Below are 21870 nucleotides of genomic sequence, written 5' to 3'. Positions count from 1 at the left end.
TCGGCTCTCGCAGTCATAAGAGTCAATCCGTCGCTCTGCTTTCACATCAGGGATTATGGGATTATTACAAAAAATATATTTTAATTTTATGAACAAAAGCTAACTTTATTCCTATTTTTAATGCCAGGATAAACCTAGTTTAAAGAACTATTTGTAGCGAGAGCACCTGTGATCGAGGAGACGGAAAAATAGGTTCCCATAATTTCAAACAACAGTTATAATTATTATTATTAGTTCAGGTGTGAACACATTTGTAATGTAACACATGTGAAACCTGGTGACTTCATCTAGTTCATCAGGTCAAGGGATTATATTGTTTGTACAGGTGACTACTGTAGAGGAATGAGTTAGTAGGAAAATTAGGGCAATGTGACGACATGATGTCTGGTTGAAGAACTCTTAAAGATTGATCTTTATTAACCTGACGTAAGACGAGTACGGTTATTAAAAACATTAGATTTATGTAAGGGTTCCTTTATATCCGTTAGATATCTTCATATACTCTTGTATTGAGTATATAAAATGTTATTTGTAGATTATGTTTAAGAAACCTTATTGGGATTTTATGGCCTCAGCAATAGACTTGAATGGTTTGCCTATTTTGTGAAGGGAATCGCAATAATCAAAAGGGTATATTTCTACAACCCTAAAACATACATTAAATTCAGAAGGAGATCCCGGTTATTGAGCCTGGCTAAAATTTATCACTATAGATCTAACTAAGTCAAAGACATACTGGCCAAACCCATGATTTTGGTGACTTAAAGACTTAAATCACAACCAAATGGCTGTCTAACCACTAGAAAAGGTACATTTGGGAAAGGGCTAAGGAACTTCGATGACTGCTCATTTCTAAAGTACACATCAATTCGAAAACTCGGAACCGCGCTAAACCCTCTCGCGTGAGAAGTCATATGTTCTAATTGTGTGCAGTCACGCACTGCTGTCATCTGACTTTCACCCAAGGTCACTCATTGTTCATTGTGAGACATGAGAAGTGTGGGGAAATTTTGAAGTTTTCTTTGTAATAACATAATAATTGTGATGGTAGATCACGGATGTTGTTGAAAACTTGTTGATGGGTTTGTGATATACGGTTGATGTATTATTACTAGCGGCCACCCGCGTCTTCGTCTGCGTGGACTTTTATTTTCCCGTTTCCACAACACTTTTATTGCTAAACTTTTATAAAAAAACATTATCCGCATTTACCTGCTACGGGGCGACGTGGTAGGGGAATTATCAATAATCCTGTTTAAGTGCTCCTCTACACTTCCTAAGGAATCAGCATAGATGTGCTATGTTGTTCAATTGCAAATCATCGTCACTATTGGATTGCTGACGATAGCTTGAAAACACGTATAAGGGCTCTAATTTTGGCCAAAAAAAACATTCAGTCTAACAAATTAGTTTTCTAAATTCTATAGGCTCGTATTTATATTCTTAATTGAAATCTATTTCTTTTGTATCGTAAATAGCCACATATAATTGCTGGAAGTTTATTCTCCCTAATAGAAAGTGCTTCAATATTAATCGTATTATCCTCGTCAAGGGATTACACTAGATCCCAACGGTATAATCCCAGAGAAAGTGTATGACAGGTCGTCATACTAAACTAAAATGTGTACATTCGTGAGCAAATAACCTGTTGCACTCTCTGGTTGGTATGTCTTCTGTAGGCTACCTTTTGGCGTAGACATCATATCACAGCTTTGCCCTTATGTCGATTGGGATTGACTTTGGCATTAAGTTGGTATTATACATCCTGAGTATCATAAAGTAATAATTTTATGGCGACTTATGTACTGTTATTGAGTAGTACATTTTCGTTATATTATTTTTGAGCAGAGCGTCTCAAGTACTTCGTAAAGCACGTTGAAGTTCGACCAAGCTATTCATCAAGATAACAGACTTTAAATCGTACTACGGACTCTTATTTTGCTACTTTACCAACTTTAATACTAAATTTGTCACTTATAATACGAAATAAAAAAGGGATCTCATTTTATTTAATAAAAACAGTAATAGAAGTCCATACCATTATAGCAGTTTAATTTGGTATTCATCTTCATTAATAAACGCACGTTTGTAAATGCGTGTACACAAATTAATGCTGATGACTGTACATAGTAAAAGTACACAACTGGGTCGATGGTACAGTTATACAAATACCATGGTTCAGGTGCGCTCAACTTCTTATTGCCATAGTATTACCCATAGAATAGTGTGATGACGTCATAGTATCTTTTGTTTTTGAAGTTATTGCTGATTTTGTTGCTTATTGTAACCTCTTGTTTGTCTAAAATGGTGTTAAATAAAAATAATGCGCGTTGAATTTTTGGTCACAAATTTATTGTTTTTGTTTTTTGGTCTCTGCCTACCCCTATGGATGTTTTAATGTATCTAAACTCTTTTCTGTTACATTTTCATTCATCATTTAAAATCTTTATCATTGCTTGACGAAGTCCAGGACAGAGCGAAGTTGAAGAGAAAGATCAGGTAGGCTGATCCCACTACCATAAGCGATTAATAGCATGGAAGAGAGAGATTGCTTGACAGATAAATCCACTACCTGTTAAATCTCAAAAAATATTTCATATTGCATCTTTAGAAAATCTACTGAAAAATAAGTTATTTTTAAAGGTATTTCCGGGCCACAAGTTGACAATACCTTCCGCACTAGTAAGTGACATGTAGTTCACGTTGTCAATTGTTATGCAGTCATTTTTTACCTTCATGTGTGAGTTTGTGTGTGTCAGTATGTGTGTGCAAGTTTGTGTGTGTCAGTATGTGTGTGCTCGTGAGTTTTCCCTTCAACGTGTGTTGAAATTTGAAAGAAAGTCGCTTTTATTGATGCGGTTACATTGTATGATGTCGTAATGTAGGAAAGGAATTTGTAAATTGTACTGCGTAGGAATATGTAGGGCTTAGTTTCTAACCGCAGGTTTTTTTTAAAGTTTTTTTAAGTTGTAAGTTGTGTATGTAAGACTTTGTATACATCTAGGTATATTACGACTAACACACACTATACAAAAAAAAATGAAAGGTTTTATCATTATGAATGGGAGATCGCGAGTTCGATTCCCAGAAATAAAAATACAGACGTCCATCAATAGATGATTGTATCTCTATTTACCCAGTTTAAGTCCCCAGACAATAGATTGATCCATACTGAATAAACTGTCGTCTTAAAAATTCAAAAAACTACATTTTAAAGCAGCAACCAAAACCTCAATTTCATACACTAAATCCCCCTTTATTTCTATTAAACGTATATAGAGGCAAAACTACGACAAAAACCATACACATCACCAAAAATAACTCAAAACAAAATTCCACACAAACTATGATTCCCTTCATACCACCGCGTTAAAGCTCACCTCACAAGGCTTATCAGTGGCAATTAATCATAGCTTATCAGCTCATGTTATGAATGAGCCGATAGAAATACCTCCTGTACTCGTATCAATGGTTGCTTTGAACATGTTATTGTAGGCAGCTGTTTCGTAATGGAGAGGATTTTTGTTTTATAGTTGGGAAATGTATAAAGATTTTGTTGTTAGAGTAGAGTTTTGTTTAGGTGTGTATCAGTGGGTAGTTTTTTTGTAACGTGTGGTATTTATTAGGTGTAGTATTCATTTGAACTTAATAGGCAAAGTTATAGGATTTATCATGAAAAACAGAGACGGAGAGCGCGTAAAATGTTGGTACCGGTTGTTGTCAATTTAGATAAAAGTCGTTAGGTTATGTCAGAGATATTTTACTTTTACTTTGACACTAGGTTGACTACTTACTAACTGTACGATAAATGTATGAATTGGAAAACTTTCTGTAAAGTCATATTTCTGTATTTAAGTATTATGTGGATGTTGGGTACCAGTAGAAAACACTTAAACAATTATGCAAAGTATGCATCTTGTGTTGTTAAAACAATACATTGCCAATACAATATTAAAGTTATTGTGATATTGCATGTATTTACCTAAACAGCTGACTCTTTCCTTCATTCGATAACTTCTTGGTATTCTCATTCAATCATTGTCTCAATCTCCATGCAGTTCTCTGAAGTAATGTATCGATATCAACAGCTTTCATCTCAGATAATTAGAAGATAATTGACAAGAACTGATTGTGTATACCGCGTTTTATGTGGTTAGATGTGGTTACAGTGTTTATCTACCAAGTGTATGATAGTTAAGAAATTATGTGTGTTTTTGCTAAATAGAAACTGTAAGTAGTTGTACCACAAAACTTTACCTAAATAAATATTAACCGCAAATTAAGATATTATAAAACTCTTTAAGAATTGCGGAATCAAGTATTTGGGTGTCTTAGAACTCATAAACTTTTTTATAGACATACACACTCAGGATTGAACGTACGAATTAGTATGTACAAAGTGTTTTCATTTTTTTTATTTATTTTAAATACATCTGAAACAAAAGTACTCATACCTTAAAAAATATTACTATCAGTCTAATAATAAATTATATTTCAATCTACAATTCAACCCATAAAATCAGACTGATGAACAAGTCGAGTTCTATATCGATTCCAATTTATGACAAATCGTACTTTAAAATTTCAAACACAAGATCACTATCCCAATGCATCAATAACAGAAAACTTCCTCCTTCATACCTTCTCCCAACAAAATTTCATCAAACACATAACAATGTTAAGTTATAACTATAAAATCTTATTCGTTATCGCCACAATCAAGTGTGGGTCTGTGTGACCGATAACGAGGTCGTTCACCTCACTCCCACTTGTGTACTAGTAGTAGGTAGTACAGTGTCACTGTAGGTCCGTCTGGGATTTGATTGGATAGATTATGATAAACTTACAAATTTATAGAATTAAAAATATATACATTCATGATTGGTAACATAGTGTGTAGTGTTATTATTTTTTGGAATTTAAAATTCTTGTTAAATCTGAATTATATCTTTACTTTGCTGATACTTTGATTGTTCAACATCCAATTTGAAAATATAAAAACTTTATTGATATACTTACAAGAAGAAGAAAGTCATATAACTATAACTACTAATCTACTAAAGCAATTTGCATTTTTTTCGAGATTAATTTGATTGTATCAATTTTATCGATCAACTTAGAATACCGGTTATTCTTCCTATTTATCAGTAATACATAAACTGTGTGTATTAAATACTCAATCCTGCAAAACACACTGACATACAATCTTACCAAGCGAACCAAGTCACAGGCAAAAGTTAGCTTTCATAACATTCACACATCCCAAAACTGATCACACCTAATCTCGTATCAAATAAAGTACTTACCCAAGCATCGAACCGCGACACCAAGTAGCCGGGGGTCACGCATTGCGCCACATGCGCACGCGCAGCCTACGCGGTGACATTGTGCAACAGAGCTTTACCGGTGTGACTGACCTTAGGGTCGAGAGCTTTGATGTCATTTTAATATTGGTATTTCGAGTTATTTATAGATTAGTTATTGACCGCTAGTTTACTCACATGGTCAGTTTCTGGAAACTAGTTACATTATTTTCTATGATACAAAATTTTGTGATGATATGTAATTTATTATTTGTACTGATTTTTGTTCAGTCAGTAACGTGTTTACGTTCTTTTTCAGTTAATCTACAAGCTGTTTATCTATAATGAGTTTATCAATAATTTAATAGTAAATCTAAGTAAAGGATCACCCAGTGAGGCCACAGTCTCTCTCCTAACGTTTACTTTACCAAACCTTTCGTCAAGAAACTCTATTGGTCTAATAAATTTGATGTTATGGCCGCCAAATGTATAGAAATCAGTCAAATCGTCACAATTATGCATCAAAGTATGGCTCAGCAATTTCACTATAAAAACTCAGAAGACTTTCGCATTGATAGTATTAGTTTAAGTGTATTTACGTGTAATAATGAGTGCGGAGGTAATAGCCGATATTAACAGTGAGAGTGCGTCCGCCACGCGTTCGCGCAGGAGAGGTAGCGAGTACTAGATAATGTAGCGAGTACTGGATAATATAACGAACGGTAGCTAAAACGAGTGCTAGCTAATGTAGCGAGTAGTAGATAATGTAACGAACGGTAGCTAGTAAAGATGCGTGTGCTTATGTCCTAATATATAATTTGAGGGAACATGCTGATGTTAAGAGCTGTGGTAAATTTAGGTATATTGGTTTTGTCATTATGAATCATTGGATAGGTAATATGTTTAGAAATGGAATCGATTTATAATTATACCGACTGATTTAGAAGACAGACATCTAAGTATGCCCTTGTATCCAATGATCTTATTAAATATACCGTGAATATCCTTTACTCTTTAACCCTTTTACTAAAACCAATTTTTTGCCAAATGATAGCGCGAGCATGAATAATAAAAAATTAAAAAGAAAAAAAAAACAAATATTTTTCGCCTTGAAGTAGTAAAGTTACGAAAATCTTATATGTATATTTGAGACACAAAAATCAAATAATTCAGATCACACAAGTTAAGTCACACTTACAAGTATTACATCTTTACAAAGACACAAAATAGCAGATAACCGCGAATTCGCATTCATTGCGCCAACACCTACATAATCTGCGTTTAGTATTATATCCACGTGTGCGCGTATATATGTATCTTAATATGTATAGTAGAAGCAGAGGTAGGCAACATTTTGTTAACTTGTTATTTCCACTGACAAAAAGTCCTTTTTTGAGGACATCCTTTTTTGTTTACAATGTACTGTTAATTTTGAGAAATTACTGTTTCGTGGGGACAAGGAGTCTCTTTAAGTATTGCTTTTAATCATGTTATTTACCTTATTGATTGTCTCATGTACTTAGTTTCATTCTTCTATCAGTCCAGCCTATCCCCATGGGTAAAAGGTGTGAGTTTGTGATGATATTGAAATCTTATGTTCTAATATCAATACTAGATTCGAATCTCAGAAACCTTTTAGTTCTTTAAATCTGGTTACAAAATGGGTGTTTGAATTTGACATAGGTACATACATATTTGGTCTGTTCTAAAATTTGAACAAATGATCTATCAAGCATAATTTATTGTTACTTATATCATATCATAACTTCATGAACAAGCAATCATATCAAAGTTAATTCTATCTATTTGTCTCACTAGATCACAGAGCTTCCTTTAATCCAAATGTTGTCAACCCCTGTCCCACTACATTGCGTGTGTAAGCTTTAACAAAACACTCACGATTTTTGTGAAAGTGCTTCAAGTAGCGGACTCGTAATAGTTCAGTTATAGTGTGCACCGTGCTTTAGGACAACGGTTCCATTGTCAAGGAGAATTGTCCTTGCGGCAATATTTGGACAATTTAATAATTTACAAAAGCAATTTGGATTAAAAGTTGGTTTCGCTGGTCGAGGTGAGTCTGTTCATGGGACTAATGTTATAAAATTATTTGTATGTGATACCTAATTCGTTAAAATATATAATGAAATTGTTTAATATTTGGTTTATCAAGGGTGAAAGATTTTTTGATAAGCTGAAAGACAATTTGATAAGCTGGTGCTTAGATTAATTGGATAACTAGTGTGTATATAATTAAAAGAACTTGTTTTTGCCGTTGTCTTCTACCTTGCACTTGGCGTTAAATAAATTCTCTTGTAGATTAGCGAAGAAAAGTTTTATAAATAAATTTTATGTTTTTTAAACAGCGTATTTTGTTTTACAATCAAAATTTTATATTCTGGTATAAATACTAAACCCCTTTCTTATACTTCTCAATTCTTTATCCACCTATGGCTCAGTTGTTACAATTGGCTACGAATATTTCTATACTAATAGGTACTCATGAAAATCCTTGTCTTACTTTACTTATAAGAAGGAAAACCTGTAATAATCACTTTACTGTCTTAGAGAATATTAACTGAAACTATAGTCATTCATAAATAATTACTTAATGTCCTTGTAGACAATTGCACTGAGTATTTTCCCTGCGCGTCAGTCAGACGTCATACTTAACTGTCAATAAATTGCATCAAATTAAACCAGAATTATTAACTATTAGACTTTTCGTTGCGAAGTAGCCTGTTTTTCTAGAATTTGTGATGTGAACTCTTACAAATACTGTACCAAAGGAATAAAGTTAACTAATTTACCTATATTTATAGTAAAAAAGTGTGGTTCTTCATAACCTTTAAACCGTCGCTTTAATAAATTAAAAATTAATAAAAAACACATGACAAAATTGTGAATCTAAACCATTCTCAGATCCCCTTGAACACAGACAAAAATTTCATGAAAATCGGTCCAGTCGTTTAAGAGAAGTTCAGTGACATACACACTTACAGAAGAATTATATATACAAGTATAAAGATTAAGATTATCTAAAATTATACACAATCAATGTTAATTTGCGATTAGTCTTGCATTATTTAAAGTTATCAAAATATCACCTGTTAATAAACCGATACTTACTTATTGTATGTTTCTAAAATGTTTAGTTGTACGCTCAGACACAAACAAAGATCCCTATATAAGAAAATATTAGGCGCAGAGTCTGTTCTTATATCTTTTTATAGCAAAATTTTCTTAAAACCCTTTCAGCGCTTTCAACAATCGGACAATAAATTCACATTTTATTTATTACAACTAACTAGCTGACCCGGCAAACGTTGTTCTGCCATATAAATAAAAAAATATAGTGTCACTTAGAGGTATGAAAAATAGATGTTAACCGATTCTCAGATCTACTTAATATCCTCACAAAATTTCATGAGAATTGGTCAAGCCGTTTCGGAGGAGTATGGCAACGAAAACTGTGACGCGAGAATTTGATATATTAGATATAGACAGATCACAGAAAGGAAACAAATACAAGCAAATACGCGTACAAAGCGTATATAGAACAATACAAATAACTAACTCTATTAATAAACAAGTAACGTGAACAACTTGTATGCTTGTTGAAACTTGAACAAAAACTGTTACAATAGCATTTTCATGTGCCACGGCTATTTGATTGTTCTGATATAATGGTTGATACATATTTGTACTATTATGTGTAATGTTTAACGTTACGGCGAATATTCTACGTTCGGTGATATAAACATGCTATATCAGCAATTGATTTCTTTCGTTCAAGCTTATGATAGTTGCTTTAATGCGAAACTAGATTGTGATGCTGATGGAAAATAAAATACTATTATTCTTGCTTTTAATTGGTTAACTTTGTGATAATCCAAATCTGCGTCTTCGGTCTGTTCTTGCCAACAGATTTTCATACCACTACACTGTAAACCAATAGGCGTTTAAAGTTAGATAACTTTTACTATTTAAACTAATCATCATAAAAAAACCTTTTATTTTAATATTTGTTGTACATTATAGTACCACTGCAGTAAATGCTACGAATAGCGAATGGCTGTCTCTGTATCCACCTTTATACTAACTCGCTTGTCTACACAACAACTAGAATGTTTTGTCGCGTTTTTATCATTCTTTAACTAGTTATAGATAACATATCTTCACGACAGTATTCTCTACAGGTGGAAGTAGTTTACACACATACACTACAGCTCTGCCCCGCAGTTTCACTCACGTTTTTGGTCATTAACTCCTGTTGGTTTTATCGTGATGTTATATAGTCAATATTGTATTATATTTTGTTAGGATTAGTAGTTTATTTTATTAGATATCTATCTCATAAATTACTATTGTGGTACAGGTCTAATTCGTGAAGAAAGGCTTTTCTTTGGAAAATAAATTTGATATAGATTACGGAAAGAGAATACATAAAATAAATTAATAGTAAATACTTGGCAACCATTCAATTTTTACTGTTTGATATAAAAATCCATTTATTGTAAACGAAAAGTTTAAGTACTGCTTCAAGTACAAGTCAGAAAATAACAATCAAAACATATTTAACCAAAAACGAGTAGCTATACTCACGCAAGACTCAAACAAAATAAATCAAACATTACGCAACAGCCAAACATTCAAAATCACGATTACTATAAAACCGCTAAATCAGTTCAAATCACGCCATACAATGAACAAAACGTTTTTAAAAAACATTGACAAAACACGCGATATCCAAGTATCAATTAACTCGTCCGTAGTTAAAGTAATGCATTAATTATAACACGTTACTTTCCCCTCTCTCGGTTGCTTGGAAAACCGCGAAAGTTAGCCGTGTGGGGCGCAGTAACCGCGCCGCAATACTACACGTGATACGTTATTTAAAAACAATTCCAGTATTTATTACGTTTAAATATTAATTTTTAAATTTTAAAACTATTTTTACGAAGTTTTTGAAATTGTAAAAAAAAATTGTTTGTTTTTAAAAAACAATTCGTAAAAATATTTTAATGTTTAAAAAAAATGTTTTTAAAAATAGAACGAGCGTGACAAACGACAGTGTCGAACAGTGAACTAAGTCTGGTTCTAAATTTAAACTGCATACCGAACCGAAATATAGAACGCCCAACGGATTGCATGTTCTAAATTTATAACTACGAATGCAGCTGCCAGTGTGAACTTTATCAAGGGATTCCGGCTTCTTTAGTAAGTTTCAAGTTTGGAACGAAACATTACACAATTGACACCATCAACAAACCAAAAAACAAATCATTAGTTTCGAAAAACATTTCATGTCACACATTAAATTGAATGACATTGTACATTAAAATACTACCATTAAACTATGTGTAAAATTACGTACAAATATTATGTTTTGAACTGGATTTGCTTGTAAAACTAGTTTAAAAATCGTGTATTTAGTGCGTGTATAGTCAATTTGTGGTTTTACTACTTATTAAAGGCAAATGTTTGTTTCGTGTTGAATTGTTTTGTAATTATCGATAGTGAAAGTCTATGTCGTCGGCCTGTTAGTAAATATTTTCTAAGAAACTTTCTCTGTTCTATAGCGGCTATATTTCGTGTTACGTAATCAACCTGTTTTTCTAGTAAACACGTGTTGGTATCAAAATGGGAGGGGTTAAGGTCATAGGAAACAGTCAAGTGCGAAATTTAAAACTGTTACCTTCGAAATTACTTAAATATTTATAAAGAAACCTTGTAACATTCTAATTTCTGATAAAGTAACAAATTCTGGATAAAGTAACATACTTTATATTTAATAATTTTATTCGAATTTTAGTTAGCCGTTTTTAACTAAAAATCGTTTGTTAAGTAGGTAGTCATATAAAAATTACGTTTCATTTTAAGTACTGTCTTAACCAGGAATCGAATCCACACAGGTCATTGGTATTTAAATCTGACTTTCCCACGTGCAGACAAACCCATTCATTTCTAATAATCACATGCTTTTGAAAGTAATACGTGCCTTGGATTCGAACCTGCACCTTTGTACAAATACTAACTTGTATTCCACTGTTACGCAATATTCGTGATCGTTGTGTGTTTGTTATCTCATAGAGAAAACCGCAAATTACTTGATGTTCATGCTTGATGTCAGTTTTGCTTGATGTCACTTTTGCTTGATGTAAGCGTGCCGATGTCAAATGATAGGTACTGACAAATAAAAAGAGCAAGCCGTGAGTTTCTTGTCGTTTCTTCTCACGAGCAACAGCTTTTCCGAAACGGTGGTGAAATACTATGATGATTTCAAATACTTGTTAAAAGTTTTTGACTTATATGATTATATTAAAGCGTCGTCTAGTGCCCGGTTTCTGAGTACATTTAGCGGTAGTTTATCTATTCGTAAGCGTTTTTTTTATATGAATTTACGCTATTATATAGATAAACTACCGCTAAATGATCTATCGATGTATCTAAAAGGCCATAGTCAGCTGATGTTGTATTTTCTCAATTTTGTATGGTTTTGCTTACAAGGCTCTACTGAGACTATGAAACTATGAAATGAAAACTGCAAGAATTCGTAATGTAAGAAATAATTAATTAAATAGTTATGCATTCATATCCTGGTGTTACATTTCCTTAGATTTGCTTATTACTTAGTAATTTATGTTAATTAGATATAAATCTTCTCTACTCTAATTACATGATACAAGTGTATGAAATTGTTATACATTTTATCAAATTGTAATTCATATGATTTCGTAATATGTAGTTTCTATGTGTGTTAACTCAACTATTTATTTCTAAAAGTAATTTAGATCTCAACAAGACCTTTCTTGCTTCTTTTCTAATCATTGTCTGGCAAATCTTTTTAAACCTACTTTTGCCCTTAAAACACTTTTATGACGTTTCATTTAGGTACCTTATCCTATATACATACTCCTATATACTACCACTATATCGGGTATCCACGAAATATAGATTCAATACCAATTAGAGTACGATGTTTCGTATAAAATATAAAAGAATACGGAAGTGGGCATGTTTATTATATAATAGGATACGTAAATTAACGTGAACACGCATTTTACATTGAACTGCCTAACGTTTCGGCACAGGTTAACCTAAGGCATTCCAAGGTAAAATGCGTGTTTGCTTCAATTCCTGTATATATTATATAATAAAGATGCAACGCGAAAGTTATGATTCTATATACACGTCGGCCTGTGCACGTAAAAATGTGGCGAGGCTTGTGTAGTTTCGATATGTGCACCAAAATGTGGTGTAAAAACCTTAGGTTACGATTTTAAATATTCAACAATAAAGATTAAAAATAAATAAGTGTGCTTAAGTCCCACCGTAGGCTTATTGGAGTTATTCATTCAAAAAATCACTAAGAAACATATATTTTTGTTTTAACTCAGTAATCTTTTCCACACAATTAAAACAGCTAATACAAACGACCATCTGCTACAGCCTACTATTATAATCAAACTGACTATCTGATGGTCTAAAGACCTACTGTTCGCTACAATTTCCATGGTAAATGGTGCGTGTATAAAAATACACACCTCTTTGTAATGTACCATAACATCACCATGTTATTTGTAGTCTTATTTTACTTGCTCGAGAACAGATTTACTTGAATTACTGTTATATTTGAGTTTGTGTTTAGTATGTTTAAGTGGTTTTTGATAATTATTTTCTCCTATTTGACTAGGCTCGTGTGTAATAAGAAAATAAATTTTGAAACAAAGCAGCTATTTTTCTAGTCAGCTGTCACCATGAAAAGCTATATCGGCTTAGTGGTAAGCGTAACAGTCAGACATAATTTTTTTCGGATTTAAAATATTTTGGTCCTTTTCCGTAGATAAGTACTGGATAACCTAGCCAACTGTCAAAAGCCCCCTGATAGACTAACCGATATTAATTCAGTCATTGCAAAATAGGGACTTAGTATGTATTAAAATTAATTATGAGCTTAAACTAGCGAATCACTAAAGCATTTTAATCATAAAATAATCCTAACAAAACAAAAAAAATGCAATTCAGAGCCTCAAATCCGTGACTAATTTAACATGATTTTCATCTTAAATTGCATCTTACATCTCTTATAGCATTTTAAGTGTAATGCCGTAACTGAGTGTTAACTACATAACGGTTATATAAGTTGTTCCGAATGATGTTTGTTCCGAATATAAAGAGATGTTGTGCCTTTAAAATGTACTTGCTGACCCGGCAAACGTTCTTTTGCGATAAAAAAAAAAAAAGAGTGTCACTTAGGGGCATGAAAAATAGGTGTTGGCCGATTCTCAGTCCTACTCAATATGCTCACAAAATTTCATGAGAATCGGTCAAGCCGTTTCGGAGGAGTATGGCAACAAAAACTGTGACGCGAGAATTTTATATATTAGATGTAATGGTAGAATTGCGCTTGTTTTTGGAGTGATAGGTTTCTTTACCTTATTAATAAACGTGGTTTGAATATAGATTGGTTGAGCTATGCTTTATTACTTTCAGTTATGTTTTAAACTGTGTGAGGGTCACAAAGAGAACCTTGTGTTGTGTGTTTCCAAGTTAATCTGCTTACCCAACATTAATTATTTTTGATGATAAGTATGTATTTGATACATATATATATATATATATTATACATCTTTTCTCATATGATGTAGTGGAGTAGCTACGATAATGGTCTTTTGTAAAAAGAGAGTAATATTATCTGAAAATTATACTTAATAAATATCAGAAAGTGTTTATTTCAATATCTTTCCAATGTAAATCTCGAAAATACATTCAAGTCAGCCATCATGAACCTAAAACCTTACAATTTTCAATGCCCAACATTGTTTTCGATTTAGTATCAAATTCAAAGAGTTGCCTTGCCATACCATTTACTTCTAAAACACCATACCCACGCTCAAATCAAGCAAAACATAAAGAAAATCTTTATTATGATGATGCAAACAAATTGCTTTACGGAAGTAAATATACTCTATAATAGCAAGGGGAAATTGTCCATACAAAAACTAGTCCACTCTTACATAGAAAGTGTGTGAGGTGTATGAGCTAAAGAAATGACTGTCGCGTGGTTATCGCCGCCATGACAGTCTGGTGTTACGTCATTGTTATTGTGTGTTATGGTAGATTAGGTTTGTAGGTCTTCCGTAGTAAGGATTCGAAATTATCCCTTATTGTAAAGATCTATCTATCTATCGTATGGTTAGTGGTCAACCTAGTGTCAAAGATATGCAAGCGCCCGAAAGGCCTTTGACATGGCTTAACGACTGTTATCTTAATTAACGACAACCGGGACCGACTTTTTACGTGCCCTCCGAAGCACGGAGACGCTCAATTCAAATACCACTAGGCGGTCATTCATCTATAGAATGACCGCGTCAACGGTTGCTTAACCCACAGATCGTTTACCGAATGATGAGCACAACTGGTTATGAGCTATTATAAGGATTAAAAAGTATTCATATTTTATATCTTAATTTCAAATACTTTGTTGCAGAATAAAAATATTTTTAGGAGGTTATGTTATGACTTTAAGCGTTTGTCTGCCACCAACAATCGTAATGTGAGCTTCGTTTACGAAATTATAAAAAGCATTAAAGAATATTTAAGTACTTATTTAATTATCTAAAAGCGTAATCATTTGATAACGCTCTCGTAACTTTTATTAAGATCAGTAGTATCCATATTTGGATCAAAATTACTTGGACAATAATTATAATTAAAACTTCCGACGTTATAGTTTGAATAACTTCAACTTAACAAGCTTTAGATAATTGACATCATGATTACATAATCGTTTAATCTCCAACGATTAAATGGTATTCGAAACATCAATTCAATTGGCAATCTAAAACAATTTATAGATAATATACGTATCAAGTAATTTTAAGGAAAAAGTATCAATAATTAATATCAGGCGCCACCCGTCTGTAGCGCGATGCACTACAGTTGATACTATCGAGTATCGAGAGTTTGACGTTCAAAAAGTTTTAAAAAGTAGTTCCCGCAGCGCCCGCTAGAGGCATTGATCACATAGGGTTAACGATATCTGCGAAAAGGACCTTCTTTTTTTTTCAATCTATTTCCTATGGCGCTCGCCAGAGGCGCTGTTCAGATTTTCATACCAAATTTGTCAACAGCTTGCCAGTTGTGGTAGAAAATCGCGCTTCTCATATCTGCAAAACGGTTTTTCTTTTTTTCAAAACGGTGCAATAGAAATAACGATCAATTTATCTCAAATTGAAAGGCTTTCACAGCATCCAATTTGACGGAGATTAAAGATTTTTTGTTTCATATTAAAACAGTCTTCAGTTCATTATTTACGGTTCTATCGGAAATTTGGTAAAAAAGATACGTTTTCTCTCTAACTTAGTAAATACTAATTAGTGGCTTTCACTCACTGAAACAGAAAGTGTAAATAGATAACTATACTTTATATGTATACGTAAATAATATTGAACATTTATTTGAGCATGTAACACTCATTTATCATAGTCTGACAACTTAGAAAAAAGATTGCTATGTTCTATTTATCTAGATTTTATGTGACAAAATATATTTTTATTTTTTTCAAAATAAAGTAGCTGTATGAAACAAATGCACTCACTTTTTATACTTTAAATACACTTATTTACATATTTTTTTCCCTGTTATTTGCCACTCATGTCCAGCCCAAACTTAGGTATTTAATTCATTTTTTCATTTTCTTGGATACTATTGTTTATAAGTCTTATGAAAGATATACAAAATTATTGCAATCCTTTGAATTACTTTAGTCATAGAACACTAAGGTCGTAAATGACGCAATAGATAGTCATAGACCAATAGGTAATAAATAAAGTTAGTAATCATCCTTGACAATGTAGGTAAAGGGTTTCCAAGAAACTGTAATCAAATGACGTCATTTTATAATTTTCCTTTGGAAATGAAACATTGTGAAACATCAGCTTATTTTTCAATATTCTATACATCGTAGCCGATTTTAGGTTTTTCACTCCTCCGAACCAAAATTAAATTATGTGAAACTTTAGTCGGATTCTTTATATTTTGTACGTGAGGTAGTTTTTTGTAGGCATGTTCATCACTCTTTCAAACCAAAATTAACAAACAGAATCGAGTAGTAGTACAGCTGTAGAATCTTTTAAAGCGGAAGCAATCACTGTCATAGGTTACTTAAATAACGAATTTCCATAAACAGTACAAAGTTTTACGTTTCTAGAAATCTTTTATATACCTAGTTCTAATAAACAGGGATTTCTCAGCTCATATACCACTTTATTATTAGTTCCAAGTATCTATAGGATATATAAATACCAAGTGGTTTAGCAGTTAATGATTCAGAAACAGCTGTTTTATCGGAAATTTCTCACATTTCAAACAACACATGTTGCAACTATTTTTTGTCATACATTTTTGTTTCGGCACGTGTTTCCTCCCAAAATGTGAGGTCCACCTGGCCTGGTATGGTTTCCTGACTTTGCATACCTTCAAAAATACGACTTGAACTAAAAAGGCAACATCAACTTAAACTAATGCAGTAAATTAACAGTATTTGCAAAGATTTCAGAAATCGTTTCTACTTTTATTACACTTGGATAGTTTACTATGTTTTTATATAGGTAGCTTTTCATGCATTTTTTCTACCCCTTTGATAGTGTACTCTCTGTTTTAGCCTAGTTCCTCTGCCCAGCAATTTACAATAAAACGAAATTAAAAACGGCCTTTAACCCTTCATAAAGTGTGATAAATTTCGTAATTGTAACTTTGTAAGGGTCCCAAATTGATTAAACTTTATCATTACATCTTAACATATCGGCTGATCAAACATTATATGATTTGAAATCAGTTCGTACAGTTACATATGATGTGATTTGTAATTAAAAACACTAGTGTAGTGTGTCATGTGTAAAGTCATTATCGTTATCGAATAGGGTGTGGACTGATACCTGTAATTATGTGTTAGATATTATATCTATTGAATTGGGCACTCCTTATGACGCAAGTGGAGAAATTAAGACATTGATTTTTAACTCTACAGCACAGTAATTCCCATATTTGAGACCTATTTTTGTTATTATAATGAAATATTTTTGACGAAAGACTGTATACAGTCATCATTATTGCGTGTAACATTTTTTGCATAGATCACACTCACACAAAAAATACTTGGTCTTACTATTTATCAATGAAATTCCTGGACAAATTTCGGAAACAAAACAGTTTTAACATGTGAAGGTTATGTGTTGTGTGCGAATAAATGGTTATTACTCGGATATTACGTACAAACAATAAGACTCAAATTTAGACATTTTAATATTCTTACAAAACATTGCACTGCGAATTTATTAAATTGATATTTTCTTACACAGATAGTTACCACACAATCGACAGTTGTATTCTAACTGATTTTCTTCAACCGAATCTAACCAAGTCCTTTCTTTTGCAGACAACAGACAGCGCGGATTTCCTGGCGACCAGGCCGCACACAGCCGCCGTCCTCCCCGGCAAGCCGGCCGGCAACCCCCTGCAGTTCGTGAGGGTGGGACCCGCGGACCTCGGCAGCAGGGCCCGGGAACAGTTGCGACGCGCTGAGCTCGCCAAACGCACTGATCCGGCGCGTATAGAGCGACAGGAGGATTGGCAGTCGGTAAGTTGATTTAACATTTATTTTTATACCTAACTGTTCCATAAAGGAGTGGCCTCCTGTCAGCATTAGGATACTTAAAAGTCAGTATATAAGCTTACTAGCTGAGCAACTTCGCTTGCGTCACATAAGAAAGAATGGGTCATAATTTTCCCCTTTTTTGTAACATTTTTTACTGGTACTCTGCTCTTATTGGTCGTAGCGTGATGATATATAGCCTCTAGCCTTCCACAATAAATGGGCTATCTAACGCTGAAACACTGAAACAAACTCTTCAGCCTTATAATATTAGTATAGATAAAAAAGTCCCAATGTTAAGGGACAAATCTCCGGTCAGCAATGGCAGACTAAAAACTGTAAAAACTAGACTTTTCTAGTACTAGGGGCCTTTTCTCACAGGAATTAAGGAATGTTTTACCACCGAAGTTAAGGGTGGATTAGGGATTGTGTGTATTGTGCAATAAGAACTGGTTTAAAGAACACGGGCAACCATTTTGTTTGCTACTTTGCATGAATAAAAATTTACAGAATATAGTCCAGAAAGATCTGTGAATTTAATTTTTATACCTACATAGACAACTCAACACTTTTCTAACCAACCAAAGATAAAAATACCTTTCAAAAGTACCAAACCCATCCCACTATATCCAATATTCTCTGCATCGATAGAAACTCTCATAAATATGATAACTCACAACCTCTCATCCATTCTCCATACAAACTAAGTACTCCGTTGCATATCAATCAGTCGAACAATACTGAGACCGTCAATCTCTACATTACCATATATGCAGTAAATAAGTGAAACTGCTTTTCTATTATGTACTTTTATTTACTAATGAGAAATATCTTGTATATGAGCATTTTAAGAAAGGGAATATTTTTTTTGTATACCTCGATTCGTCTCAAGGCCTTACCCCTCCCTCGTACGGAGACCCTTGCCCAGCAATGGGACAGCAGGTATAGCAATAGGTTTTTTTTAAATATCCTTATTTGTATAGTACTAGTCTGTATGCGGTATTATTACTTACATTCATACGTATTTTATCTTATTGCTTACAATTACTATTCATGTGACGTGGCAAGTTTTGTAGTTGTTAAAATAAACTATTCGGATGAAGAGTTAGTTTTTTAAAACGTCTTCATTATTATTGGTTATTGAAATATCGTTATAACAGACAGTCAGATTCGAAGTCCTTAGGGGTGTTGGTTTGGTGGTCACCACGCGGAGGTCGTGGGTTCGATTCCTACTTGAACCAATACACCGTTAACATGTTTGAAAAAGTCATGTTTCTTAGGCCTTTACATTAACTACACTATGTTATAAATTTCCTAATTGATGAGTAGATTATTCTCTTCTATCTTGTTAATTATCATCTGAATCTTTCTACCCGGGTGAAGTCACAGACGGAAACGAGTGTTGTATAATATGGGAAGTAATTTGTAATGGTCTGATATTCGCCATATCGACTCATCTTGAGCTTGAGATTCCACTAAAGGTTTATTTCTGATACCACTTTTAGTAACCAATAAGGAAGCGGCAAGATGGCGTCTTGTTAGGGCTGTCAAAAGGTTTTCGGAAATTAGTTCCATTTTTTTATTAGAGTGCTAGATTTCGCTACAAACTAGGTTTTGTTATTGAAAGGAGTTTCGTATTGTTTTATCCGTATTTTTTTCGAATTTTAATAAATAAGAAATATTTATTTAGTGTTGCAGCTTGTAGGAATCAAAATAAGTAGAGTTTAAGGTATACTGCCTATCCCTATGGGAATAATAGTATGTTGATATTTTTGGTTCTTGTTTCTGAGTATTCAGATTGATTAATATTAACAAGAAATTTTGGTTTTAATGTTGTAAATACATTTCTTTGTAGTTATTTCCGTATAATATATTTCAAATTTTATTACTTTTGATACATGACAGCAAAACAAAGTGCAGTCAAGCGAAAATAATTTTATTATGCCTCATTAATCAAAATAAGCATCAAGAATTTTATTTGCGACGGTAAATCAACTGTAAAACTTTAAAGACAAATTGTCTGCCTTAGTAACATAAATCATTATTATTAAATTTACTTGTTTTAAAGGTAATTTAGTTTCTTTATAATTTTTTGTTCTGAACGCATTCGGCTTAATAAATAAATATCATTGGACAACTCACACACGGTCATCTAATTACATACTTAGCAGATTTTGTACTATGGTAACCAAATAACTGATAGACATACTTATATATTTCTTAATACGTACTTATACTCGTGCTCATCACACAAATATTTGTCTCGAGTAGAACACGCTACGGTTATTGCGGCGAAGTGACCACGTTTACCATCGTGCCAAACGGGCAGCTGATTTTAAACCATTTGTTCAAGGATTAGCATAAAAATAAGTGTAATTATTACTATATATTAAACTCAAGACAAGATATTGCGTAGAAAATTACAAAATAACCTTGATTACACCATTATAACACTTTGAAAGTGTTATTAAATATAATAATTGTAGTGTTAATAATTATATAATTGTTGCAATTTGAACGTCAACGTGGCAGCCCTGAGTTTGTCGCCGCGGTTAAAATATTTGAGTGTTCCCGGCTCTTTTTCATTTATTTTTCCTAATGATCGTTAATTACTCGCCTTCCGTTTAGTTAAAGGATTAATTGGGATTGTCTTTAATGAGTTTTTCGCAAAATATTCCTATATTTACTGGGTATTATTGCTTATGTATTGATCTCCTTCTTATCGTATCTTGGTCAACTTAGTGTCAAAGTTGCTCAAGCCGCCCGAAGGCCTTAGACGTAGCTTAACGACTGTTATCTTAATTGATAACAACCGAGACCGACTTTTTACGTGCCCTCCAAAGTACGAAGCAGCCCAATTCAATTACCACTATGCGGTCACCCATCTATAGAATGACCGCGTCAAGGTTTATTTAACCCACAGATCGTTTGCAGACTGGCTATGGGCTTTTCAAAATGGAAGAGAAGTAGACAAGCTTACCACATTACCCAGCTATTTTGCTCAACAAATACCTTTTATTTATGTCTGACAATCTGAGCCATTATATGTACAATAAATATGTATACATGTAAATATGTTTCTTTATCTTAACTGATATTTCAAACGTTACATGAGTTTCGTAAACCGTGTGGGTATTGATTTATTACTAGTCGTAAATACATTGGTACTGTTTTTGTTTCCATTCTATTTTAAGAACGTTATAACCAAAATACTTGGTGAAGGAATTTGTTTGAAGTATTGTGTTTGAGTAATGGAATGAGAAATTATTGTGGGAATAACTGAGGAACAATTTGTGCTTGTTTTATTGTTGTTTGAAGTCAAATATGAGATTGGTGATCATAAATTAAATTATCAGGAGTAGAATTAAAATGCATATACATAATATCACGACTTTTTTACACGGGAGTAAGCAGAGATCAAATAAAAGATTTTTTTCTGAACAATAAATTCTTCTGATAAATTTCAACACGAAGAAACAATTGAGATGTTTTTTAATGATCTTATTGTCTAGATAATTGAAAATTTATTCTGTCGTAGTATTTATAAAACTACGTATTATATAAATAGCAAAATTTTGTAGCCTTGTCTGTCTGTTTCGCTCACGCTAAATTACTGAACAGCTGTAATTTGGTGTGGCATTACTTTAAATCCCGAACAGTAAACAAAAAGAACCATACAAAAACAGAACCGAGAGCAAAAACTATTATAACATAAATAACAACATTTACTTACCATCATCTTGTCTCGTTAAATAATAATAAAAAAAACTCTACAAAGAGCTGCGCCTCCGCCGCCGGAAGCTGTCCGCCGGAGGCACGCGCGTCACTTCCGGTCCCAACGGCTCAGCGCCACGAATGCCTGTTTATTGTTTTGTTATGTGCCGGTTCAGGTAATTGGATGAAATACTTGCC

The 21870-nt window shown here is 33.1% G+C and overlaps 1 protein-coding gene across 5 annotated transcripts in view; it reads left to right on the top strand.

The window, feature by feature from the left end:
• Positions 1-21870, top strand: part of smash (smallish) — a 225571-nt gene that overhangs the window by 154511 nt on the left and 49190 nt on the right. For 4 of the 5 annotated variants that reach the window (XM_076128428.1, XM_076128430.1, XM_076128429.1 and 1 more), the window contains one exon: positions 17743-17943. In XM_076128428.1, the coding sequence (XP_075984543.1) occupies positions 17743-17943 (201 nt within the window). Of the gene's footprint in view, positions 1-10157; positions 10211-10353; positions 10521-17742; positions 17944-21870 lie in introns of those variants that run through there. The other variant, XM_076128432.1, reaches the window with a different exon arrangement.

The sequence above is a fragment of the Anticarsia gemmatalis genome, chromosome 21 (genome assembly GCF_050436995.1).
Source record: "Anticarsia gemmatalis isolate Benzon Research Colony breed Stoneville strain chromosome 21, ilAntGemm2 primary, whole genome shotgun sequence".
Lineage (NCBI taxonomy): Eukaryota > Metazoa > Arthropoda > Insecta > Lepidoptera > Erebidae > Anticarsia > Anticarsia gemmatalis.
This window is presented reverse-complemented; position numbering and strand designations above follow the sequence as displayed.